General features: G+C 55.6%; 1 protein-coding gene across 7 annotated transcripts in view; it reads right to left on the bottom strand.

The window, feature by feature from the left end:
• Positions 1-23: 23 nt before the first annotated feature.
• Positions 24-11,453, bottom strand: part of LINGO1 (leucine rich repeat and Ig domain containing 1) — a 166,663-nt gene continuing 155,233 nt past the window's right edge. For all 7 annotated transcript variants that reach the window (XM_063345566.1, XM_063345567.1, XM_063345565.1 and 4 more), the window contains one exon: positions 24-2,319. In XM_063345566.1, the coding sequence (XP_063201636.1) occupies positions 466-2,319 (1,854 nt within the window). In that variant the 3' untranslated portion in view covers positions 24-465. The remainder of the gene's footprint in view (positions 2,320-11,453) is intronic.

Below are 11,453 nucleotides of genomic sequence, written 5' to 3'. Positions count from 1 at the left end.
AAGTCAAGATTTTGCATTCCAACTATCTATAGGAAATAGGGTTTTTTTATTATTTCAAGTTTTCATAAAAATCCATAATTATTGAAATCAAAGTTACAGAAGAAAGTTCGTAACTTTTTATTGATTTTATTTCTTTTTTCTTTCTTTTTTCCCCCCCTCTGTTGTTTTTCCCTCTCAGAATTATATCTGACACCAGAGTCCATCAGACAAAGTTCTTACAAACACAGGAGTCCTGAAGACATCAGCTGAATGTTTTCCTGGTATAAAGAAGAAGAGGAGGAGAAAGAGGTGGTGACAGTGCAGGTGCAGTGGGTTTGGACTGGGGCGGAGGGCGTGGTGGAAGGAGAGAGGTCGGTATGTTTGTAACAATGTCTGTTTTTAAATTATTTTTTTATTTGTTCATCTGTTCTTTTTTTTTTTTTTTTAAAAAAACCCCATCATTATTGTTTGCAAATTGTTGCCTGGTTAAATCATTTTCATGTTGAACTTGCGCGGCGCGTCAGCAGAGCTGATGCCCGCGTCGGACTTGCGTGGCACATACTCGATTTCAATGTTGTGCTTGGTGTTGCCTTTCCCCCGGCTCCACAGGAAGAGGAGCACCAGACAGAAGAGGACGACGCCCAGGAAGGAAATGAAGCCCATGGTGGTGGCGATGATGAGAGTCTTGATGTCAAAGGGGAAAGGCACGGTGGCGCGCGTGCTGTTGGCATCGCTCTCATTGGGCTGGTTGGAGATGAACGCGAAGGTCTTGTTGGGCTGGTGAGGCCAGTCTGGGGAGTAGCTGCGCACATGTAGGTGGGCCAGCATGGTGTCGTTGCCACCCGCATTGCTGGCAATGCATAGGTAGGTGCCATTGTCCTGGATCTGGGCGTAGCGCACCTCCAGCGTGCCATCAGGGAAGACAGTGAGCCGCCCGTTGGTTTTGGTAGAGATGAGGTGCTTCCGGGGAGAGAGCCACATGATGGTGGGGGGCGGGTCCCCATCTGCCCGGCAGACAAAATGGACCGTGTGGCCTTCGTCCACGAAGATCTGCTGAGGTTTGCGGTCCCGTATCCGTGCTCGGCGGCAGGTGAAGTAGTTGGGCAGGAGGATGTCGGGGAAGTCTTTGAACTCCTTGCCCTGGACAAACTCGGGGGTGGAGCAGGTGGGCTGCTGCTTGTTGAAGTTCAACCTCCATCGCCGTCGGAAAACCCAGAGCAACCGACAGTCGCAGGCTAAGGGGTTGTTGTCAAGGATAAGCGTCTCCAGGTTGCCCACTGAGTGGAAGGCCGACTCCTCCAGGGTGGTCAGCAAATTCCCTGACACGTTCAGGATGCGCAGGTAATTGAGGCCACGGAAGGCAAAGGGCTCGACCGTGGTGAGCTGCCCTCCCACCAACTGGATCTCCTGCAGCCTGAGCAGGTCATGGAGCATGGAGCCCTCGATGGTGACAATGGGGTTGTAGGACAGGTTCAGGAACCGGAGGTAAACCAAGTGCCTCACCGACACATACGGGATGGACGTCAGGTTGCAGTGTGTGATGGACAAGGAGGTCAGGTTCAACCCGTAGAGGCAGTTGGACGTCATAGTATCCAGGTAGGGCCAGTGTGAGATCTCGAGGACCTTGAGCCGGTACAGCCTCTTGAATGAGTAATCCCGGATGGTGTTGATGTTCAGATGGCGCAGCCGCAGCACAATCAAGCCATGAAGGTGAGACAGGGCCTCCGTGGGGATGGAGGTCAGGTTGCATTTCTCCAGGGTCAGCTGCTCCAGGCTGTTGAGGCCGCTGAAGGCCCGGTGGGAGATGTAGACAAGGTCGTTGTCCCCCACCTCCAAAGACTTCAGGTTGTACAAGTCCTGGAACATGTAGTCTAGGAGGATCACGATTTTGTTCTCACTAATGTCTAGCTTGGTAAGGTTGCTGAGTCCGGTAAACACCCCCAAGGGGATCAGCTTGAGTCTGTTACTCCTGAGCCCCAGCGTCCTGAGGTTGAAGAGGTTGTTGAAAGCCCCAGGTTCAATGGCACTGATAATGTTCTCATTTAGCTCCAGCTCCTCCAGGTGAGGGTAGTTGGCAAATTCATCTTGGTTGAGCGTCTTGATGCGGTTCTTGCCCAAGTCCAGCAGCCTGGTCTCGGTCGGGATGCCCTCCGGCACGACCATGAATCGCTTCCGGTGGCACAGGACGGCGCGCTCCTGGGCAGAGCACTCGCAGCGCGGCGGGCAGCCTGTGGCAGAGCCAGACAGGATGGATCCCAACATCAGGAGGAGAATCGGCTGCCAGCAGGCCAGGATTGGGCTGCGCATACTCGCCTCCCCAGCTACCATCCTATCTCTCACCTGCAGGTAAGACAGGGGGGAGAGAAAGAGCAAGGTGGAGGTGAGAAAATGACGGGCACAATCACAGCAAAAGGTTTACTGTTCTGGTAGAGCTGCCGTTAAGGCTAAAGGCTTCACCAAGGCAAAGCAGAAGTTCTCATTTTCCAACTGAAATCCAGCCCTTTGGGTACAAGACCATCTCTCCTCCTCACCCCCAACTTTCCATTTGATGATTGAACGTGCACAGACTTTGAGTGGAAAGCCTGGAGGAATCTGTGTCAGACAGACCTAGCTTCCTCGGCTTCTTAAAAAAAAATAATTTAATACTAAACACATCTATCTACATCCTATTTTAAGCTCTTGAAATTATTCAGTTCCCTATAGATGGAGCCTGAATATAAAGGCTGCTTTGCAAATGCAGAGGAGCTGAGCGTGGGATGGAGCATCTGGGGGAGCCCTGCTCGGGGTCGGCTAGCAGTGGGGCGTCCGAGCAGCGAGCAACAGCAAGAGCTCCTTGGGGACTGGTCCCCTTCCTCCACACCTCCCCAGGCTCTGCAGCCCGGTTTCAGTGTCCCCTCCTAGGGCTAGTCCCTTGCCTCCCGCCATGCCTGCCCATAAGGTGCAGACCTGCACCCTTCCCCGCTGACAAACAGCAACCAGTCGGTGTAGAGAGAGCTATAGCCTGTGTGAGGTCCGGGGGGCTGTGGGGTATAGGGGGGCTGCCCAGTCTCTGCTGGGCAAGGCCCAGCCTCCCGCCGCCTTCCCTGGGGAGGGCTGGGAGACCCACTCGGGGTTTATGGTCTGGCCCAGAACCACCCCAGCCCCAGGGCAAGCGCTGCCTCTGTTGCATTTATTTCCTTGTTGTTCAAGCTGTTACGAGGGATCAAATCATATTAATATTGCATATTAGATGTACAGTTACCCCGGACCGTGTTTATATCTATTGTTATGTGCACACTCTGCATTGCTTCCACTAATGCTATTTATGGCTATCGCTGAATATACTCAGTACATTACTTCCATTGGCTCCGTTTGTATCCATCATTATATATCCTGTGCATTACTTTCCCTGCTCCGGCACTATTTATGGATCTGGTATGCATTCTGTGCATTACTTCCATTGTGTCTGTTATATTCATCATTTCATGACCCAAGTACAACTTTTGTTCCCAAAAAATTATTCAAATTATTCAAAATGTCTTTTCAAGATGCAAGGATGAAAGATGATGTCCACCAGCATCATCTCGGAAACCACCAGGCCTTGGCACACCAGGTGGCCTGGCTGTGAGGTCCCGGAGTCCCCACAGAAATCCTCCTGCGGGTTTGTCCTGGCTCGGCGTCCTTCTCCCTCCCCTTTCCCTGCTCCTTCTGCAGTGGGGCTGGTTGCTGGGGACCGCCCGAAGCATGTCACCCCCCGCAAGCCAAGGGGTGTGGTGCTGGGAGCTGATCCCGCACAGCTCCCCTGGCAGCAGTGCCGAGCTCCTTCCCGCTGGCCCTGGGCCAGCACGTCCCGGTCTGGTGGAAACATTTCCAGTGGGTTCACTTGGGCCTGGGCCAGGCTGCAAAGAGCCATTTGCTGGGTATTTACAATTCATCATCTCCCATGTCATCACCTCCCTGGTGCTGACCGTGCTGGGCAGCCTTACAAATACAATCGGGGCTGCCGCTGCCGTTGCAGTGCCGGAGCTCGGACCTGCCAGAGGGCTGTGCTGGTGCCCCGGGGCTGGGGTGGCACGGCAGGTTGGTGGCTCTCAGGCAGAGCTGCGCATGGATTTGCTCCCCAGGCTCATGCTGCAGCCCTGGCCGGGGCTGGGCTGCCAGAGGTTCCTCCCCACGGGCAGGGAGGCGCTGGTGGCATTGCTGCTCCCACAGCCCCCTTGCCAACGTGTGCCGGCTCGCTCGCAGCCTCCCTCGGCCAGTGCTTCTCAGAAACCAATTCCCGCTCCTCACAGCCATGCTGAGAAAGCCATCAAAGAAAGCAAAACACTGCACGCAAAACAAAATACAGTCTAAGGGGCTTAATTATACCAGGGCTGAAAAGACTTCAGCTCATTAGAGTGCCAGGCAGCCGGCCTTATTTGGATGTGTTTCGTGCTGAAATTTCAGCTCGCTCTGTGCGTGCAGCCGTGTGCCGGTCTCTGTAGGGTAGGGGGGAAAGAGCTGAATCCCTCCATGGGGCCCCACGCACGGCTCCCACATCATCCCAGACATCCCCCAGGGCCAAATTCTGCCTCTCCACCAGTGGGAAGGGGGTTGCACCTGCACATTTGGCTCTGTGCTCTTGGCCCTGCGCTGGTCTCAGCGAAGGGGCAGCAGCCAGAGCTGCTGGGAGCAATGCAGCAGCGATGGCTAAAATATAAGCGAAGCAGTGATAGATGAATGAAGCAAAATCTGCATGGTGTTAAAGATGAGACAAGCCCACTCGTGTAGAATTAAAGTCTAGACACACCTCACATGTTATTAGTTCTCAGCTAAATTTAAATCCATGATAAATACAATCCCTGACAAAAACATCTGTAATCTTAATAACCAGAGTCAGAGATGAGCTTTGAGAGAAAGACAATGAATAAGCTGAAAAATTCTGGGCTAAGATGAGCTTTAAATCACTTCTGGTTCCCATTTACCTCTGACTGTTTCAGAGACGAATATTCGTGCTTCAAGGTGAGGCGGATATTAAGAAGTGCCCTTCTAAAAATGACTCAAAGTGTGATTTTTCTTGCGTGATGAGGTCAACAACCTGTGTGTGGCTTTACAGCGGCCGCCATGCATCCCCCCACCGTGGCTGGACTTGTGTCGCATTAGCAAACCTCAGCCCAAAGCCAGGGCTGTCCTTTTGGCCATCCTGTGTCTGCCGCCACAGGGCGCTGTGGTGCCCAGCACCGGGGCCGTGGGTACCGGCCAGGCGAGGGGCTGCCGCAGCTTCAGCCTTGGGTGGCTCTGGGGACACCATGGAGAGATGGCAGTGGCTGCTCCCAGCAATTGCCACCTGCAGGAAACGGGGAGGTGGCTGAGACAAAGTTCCACCAAGGGCTTTCCATAAACTGAAGTCCTCCCACATTTACTCTGCGGAGGTGGGTGAAACGTGCCCCAGCACCTCTCCAGGGTGCCCGGCCATGGCCCCAGCATGAGCTGCCAGGCAGGATCAGGCCGCGTGGCTGTAACACACAGGCCAGGCCAGCCCAGCAGGAGCTGAAGCCCTCTGGCGTGAACATGGCTCTCATTTCTCACATTAAAAAAAAAAGAATCGATAAGAAAGGAGCAGCTGCCCGACTCGCTGCCTTTAGGCAATGAGCAAACCAGTGCAAACCAAAGGAAAAATCGTGCCCAGAGCCGTGGCGTCCACTGACCCGTCCTCACCATCCTGCCGCCTGGGGATGAGGGCTCCAGCTTCCCCTTCCCCTTCAGCGCCGGGAGGAAAGATGCTATTCCAGGCCTGTACCTGGAAATGCAGCCTGGTGCCGGGCTGGAGCTGACGAGTGCAGGGTTCGCTCTGTCACGATGGGCGCAGGCTGCCCTGGCGCAGGGGGAACGACTCCAGAGAAACCAAAGACAGGTGATGACCCAGGAAGGAACCTGGGTTTGCTCCCGAGGCTGCTGCCCTCCTGGCCCAAAGGGTGGGCCGCACACCTGGCCGTGCCCTCCACTGTCACCACTGTCCCTGGGCTGTCCCCTGCTCACCATCCCACAGGGGTGCCCAGCAGTGGGGCTGGGCTGGTGCTCCGCGGCACCGAGTGATCTGTCTGCCAGGCTGACAGCAAGCGAGCGGCAAAAATCCCCGCGTCAGCTATAACCCCCACCTGGCAGCCATAAATTACAGTGCAGGAGACGTTCACCCTTGAACCAGATGCTTTGGAGAGCGTTGAACGACAAGAGGCAATTTAGGATGAAGCGAGCCATATACCCAGAGGGGCCCTACGTGCTCTGGGGGCTCAGCAGGGCTGGGGGAGCACATCCCCCACCCTGACCGTCCCTGCAGGAGCTGCCTTGCTGTAGTACCATGGGGCGCGCAGGAGCGGGCCTGATCCCAGCAGCACGGGGCGCCCACGCTGGGCTGCAGGGTGGGTGCGGGTCAGCCACAGGCTCAGCCCCGTCTCTGGCCTGCTGGCTTCGCACAAAGCCTCTGAGACACAGCTCTAGGAGTCAGTGCTCTCATCTCCTCTAAGCTGCTCCAGCTAAATCAAATTTTATTGAACTTGACTACATTTTAAAGATAAAGACTCCAGGTTTACAAATAAATATTTAACAACCTTTCCTGCTGCTAAAGAGTTGCTTATCCAGACCCCGGGCTCTGCGCTAAGTGTTCCTGTAGCTATCTGCAAAGCAGCAAAACAAAGGGAGCAGCTTTAATTTGCCAAACACGTTCCTGCCCATTTCCTCCTCTCTCCATCATCCCCCCTGCATCCAGCTCGCATTTGTGGGCCCTTTTGCTCTGTGTCTCCCTCCTCCCCACCCCACCTGCTCCCTCCGCCTCTTCTTTTCCCACCCAGTCCCTGGAGTGCAGGCATGGGTAGTAGCTGCTCTCCTCCCAGTGCCCAGGGATGGTCAGGGATGGATGGGAGCAGGGCCCAGAGCACATAGGGCGGAGGAGGTGGTTTCCCTCCTGGGACCATGCTGCTTTTCACGGGTAAAAAGAAATCAAAGAGGAAGACCCTAAAGTAAGCCCTGAGGGCTGGCTGGTGGGCAGCAGGCGGGGCGGCTGCAGGCACAGTGCTGGCCTGGGCGATGGAAAGCTGCTACCGCATTTCCTCTGGGCCTTCACTAATGGATGGGCTGTTAATGAAGGGCATGAAAACAGGCCCTTGCAGTGCAAAGGGCTGCCCTGTGTCCTGTCCTGGCCCCAAATCCTCCAGAAACAGCACAGGAGGGTGTGAGAAGTGGGGGAGAAATGGACAGAAGCTGAGAAGGATCTTGTGCCTTGTTTGCGGTGGTGGGGACACACGAGCAAGTCATGCACGGCAATGAACCATGGCAGATTAGCCAGAGAGGAGACCACCCCCCCAGCTCCAAGCTGCCAAGGTCACCAGCTGCCCCCAGCCCAAGGGAAGGCGTGACTCCAGCCAGGAGCTTTTGCTCAGCCTTCTGAAGTATCTGCTTTCAGCTGCTCCGAGGCGGGAGCCTGGAATAGGTGTGCCGCAACCTGATCTGCTCCGGCAGTTGCTCTGAAGCTGTAAAAGAGCATGAAGCACTATTTAAGATGCAGATCCCCTTCCGGCACCGACACTGCCTGGCTGGCACCAGATACCCTCAGCAGCTGGCCCACAGGACTGCCCTGCAAAGGCGTTTTCCTCATGGTGACGGGCTCTTCCACCCAAAACGTGGTGCCCCCCATGCTGCAGGGAATTAAGTCGGGGAAGCACCAAGCCAAAGGGCAAGCAGAACAGAAAGAAGGGGAGGGGAACACACTCTGTGTGAGAAGAAGAAGAGTCTAAAGTGGGCTCAGGGGCTGAGGACGCTGGAAAGGGGAGGCTTTGGTCCAGCCATCCACTGGTTTAGCTCTGGGCTGTGGATCTGCTTGACTCCACGCAGGGACAGATATTTACAGTGGAGGGACAACCAACAATGGCCCAGAGCCAACCTGGAGAGTGGTTTTCAGGCTCAGCAGGCAGGTTATTGTAGCAGGGCTACAACCGGAAGGAGATCCTGGCTGTCTCTGCAGGACGCTGGAGCTCAGAGCAGTTTTTGCTGAGGCTGTTTCTTGCTGCGATCACATCTGTGCAAGAGCTGCTCACCCTCCTCATACCTTTGCTCCTTCGTTTTTAACGTCTTTTCTCTCTCTTTGGCTGTACATGCTTCAGTGCCCCATCAGCAAAGAAAACATCCTGACAAGTGATCAATAAGTAATTGCAAAGGCAGCTGTGGATGCCGAGGGCGTAAAGCCCTGAGCTAGCAAGAGATAAATGAGGAGCGTAAGGGTGCAGCGCACCATGGAGCTCAGGCTCAGAGCCAGCCGTGCTCCCCTACTCAGAGACCGAGGTGACCGGGACACGGGCTAGCCCATGCCACAGCCACTGCCAGTTGGTGGTTCAATGCTTCCCACGTCAGGCAAGCCGGGAGGAGGCTGATTTTGGTTTTTTCCGCCTGTGAGACAAAGATCAGGAAAGCTGTGTTTGCTGGGAGAATATCTCCCAAGGGTTGGTCTTGGGACCAGAGACTTTTTGGTCTGGGTCAGCAGGAGAGCAGGAGAATGGTGGCACTGGGAGGCTGGGAAGGACGTGCACCAGCCAGTTGAATGGGGCTTCTCCTTTTTCTTTATTTCAGCAAATCTCCTGGGGATTTCTGTCTCTGTGGACATGGGCTGGGTCACCAGGATGTTTTAGGTGCTCACCCGAAGGCACCCAGCTTAGCAGGCACTTGAGTATGAGTGAGTGCTGGGTAGAGGAGGCTTCAGTACAGCATGAGGGTCTCTGTAGGTGATTTTTCTTCCCTGTCTGTAGCTGTGAAAGGAGGATGGAAAAACCTCAGACCCTTCTTAGGGCTATGGAAACATTTGCACCAGAGAGGTTAAAGAAAGCTCTGTCCAATGAATGTCTTCTGGCAGAGGCGCCGGGATCACGATGACATCGCGAAGGCACCCCCTGCACTCTCCCTCGACGTGCCCATGGCCAGCAAGGAGTCACGGGATGTGGCTGTCCCTAAGGCGGCGCCTGCAAAAGCACTCTGGGGAGAGCAGGACATCGGCAGCTGCCAGAGACTGGGCCACTGTCCCACTCCTGTTCATGCCTTCTCCCAGCACAGCCCAGCCACAGCTGGCAGCCGCCCTACTTGTGGCACTGGAGGGAGAATTGTTTTTCCCTAGGAATGGGCTTCAGCGGTACCCAAACACCTTCTGCACTCCCCTGAGCTCCCCAGGAGCGCTCCAAGCCCCTGGCACCACCAAGGGCCCTGCAAAGGGCCCTACCCTGGGCAGCAGGGGTAGATTTTGGGCTGGAGGATGGGTGACAGCCCAGGCGGCTCATCCGGCCTGCCCCCTGGCTCCGCACAGCCCCGGTGCTGCTGGGGCGGCTCTGCCTGGCTCAGCACGCTGCGGCGGCCCTGCAGAATCAGCCAGAGCGCAGCTGTACGGTGCCTGTGCTAAACACGGCATTTCTGTCAGGGGCAGGACACCACCTGATCCAGCATAAAAGCGGCTGGTACAAAGTCACCCCACTGCCAGAGCACGTTTCCTCTAGATCAGGAGCAGATGGCATTTCTGTATGGGGTTGCCTTGATGCTTGGTCAAGTGACCCGTGGCTTCCCATCCCCCCAGACCAAGGCACCAGCCCCCAGGGACAGTCCCTGTGCTGTGGCCGGTGCCAGCATCCCAGCAGCAAGACGGGCAGGGCCTGCCAGGCTGAGCCACTGCTCCTGGCAATCCCAATGCATGAACCACGCCTGAGGGTACCACCAAGGGCCTGGCAGGGGTGGCTGGCTGGCACCAAGACAAGCTTCTCCCTCCCCACCTCTCCCTGCCTGGGGACATCCTGTCCCCTCCAGCCATCAGCCTCTGCCAAAAGGTGTCCCATGGCTCTGCAGCACCCTGGGAGCTTTGCTCAGTGCCCGGAGCAGGGCTGGGGCACCCGGCAGCTCCAGCAGCAGAAAACCAGGGCCACAAGCAGAGATGGGGGAGCACTCCTGGCACCTTCTGCCCTCCTCTACCCAAGGCTAGCCCAGCAGGAGAGCTAATGCCAAACCAGACCAACACCCTGGCCCCATGAGTAACCTCACTCCACAGGGCCATAAGGGGACATCGGCAAAGCTTTGCGATGTGACCCCCCGCTAATAGCTATGAGTCCGAGCCACTGTGTCCCTGCCACTGCTTGAAGGAGGGAACCCCAGATCAAAGTCCCAAACGCTGCACAGCCAGAGCAAGCGGGGGCCAGCGAGCATGTCACGAGCCTGTAGTGCTACAGACAACGCTGCTGCCAGGGACTGGTCACATTAATTTAAGCTTAGACCGTACTTACAGCACCACTTCTGTTCCCATGCCACATCCCTTAAATACCCCTACAACCAGTGCAGGATACCTAGAAAAGTACAAGGGTCGCCCTGGAGTGCTGCGTCTTCCCCTGGAAACCTTTGGGATGAGAGTGACAGGACTTCAGAGGGCATAAACCCAGCAGCTTCGCTGACTCCAGGGAAACCTGCTGATTTACCTCCCTTTAGGACCGGCCCTGATATTTTTATACTGCTGCCTAAAATAAGTGGCCTCAGAAGCCTTTTGGGAGAAGCCAACGGCAGCCCAGCCCAGCGAAGATGGCCCTGCAGTAACCCATCGGTGGGACAAGCTGCACAGGGCAACGAGGGCACACATGCACCATGCTGCCAGGACCAATGGCCCCGTGAGCACCGGGTGGCATCCGCAGAGCTGTCCCTGCCCTGTCTCCCACGGGGATGCAGGGCAGAGCAGGGCGGTGGGCTCGGGCAGGGGCACGGCTGTGTTTCAAGGCGCTGTGAGAGATGAAAACCCCGGTCCTCTCCATCCACCTCCTTTCCTGACTCCTTCCCACAAGTCAGTCTCTCGCTCGCTCTCTCCCCCCGCAGTTATTACTAAGTTTTGTTCACATAATAACAAATTTAGTGCCGCAGGAATTTCCAGAAAGAGAGAAGTGGAGAAAATAGGGAGCCAAAGAAAGCATGAGTGATGGCAAACGTGGAGAGAAGATTCCTCTTCCCAGCCTGGCTTTCTCTGTGCTGCTTTTACATATATAATTCTTTTTTCTTTCCCCCTTTCTCGCTTGTTTGATTTTTGCATTATTTATGGCTTGTCTTCAGGGCCTGTATTTGCTGTTATTGTTTCATTCAACAATAAAATAGATTGGATAAAAACAAACTGTGCTGAACCATGGCTAAGCCTGCCCCTCCTGCAGTCAGCCGTACCCACAAAGCCGGGCAGAGCAGGTAACGCGGGTGCGAGCGTCTGGGCAGTGCCAGCCAGCCAGGGACGAGGGGTCACTGCCTCACCACCCCTTCCCAGCCCAAACCCCTGTGGGTGGGGAGGTGCTGCGGGATGTGGTTCGGCCAGGATTTGGGCTCTGGGTGCTGCCAGCCCCGCAGAAATGTGTCCTCTGCAGGTATGGGGGCTGCACACACAGCTCCTGGGGTCCTGGCACTGCACCCAAACCTCAGACTTCCCCAGGCAAGAAGGAAAAATGCTGGTTGAGAGGAGAAAACGAAGC

This window comes from Chroicocephalus ridibundus, chromosome 9 (genome assembly GCF_963924245.1).
Source record: "Chroicocephalus ridibundus chromosome 9, bChrRid1.1, whole genome shotgun sequence".
Classification (NCBI taxonomy): domain Eukaryota; kingdom Metazoa; phylum Chordata; class Aves; order Charadriiformes; family Laridae; genus Chroicocephalus; species Chroicocephalus ridibundus.
The sequence above is the reverse complement of the archived record's forward strand: the minus strand, read 5'-3'. Positions and strand labels throughout refer to the sequence as shown.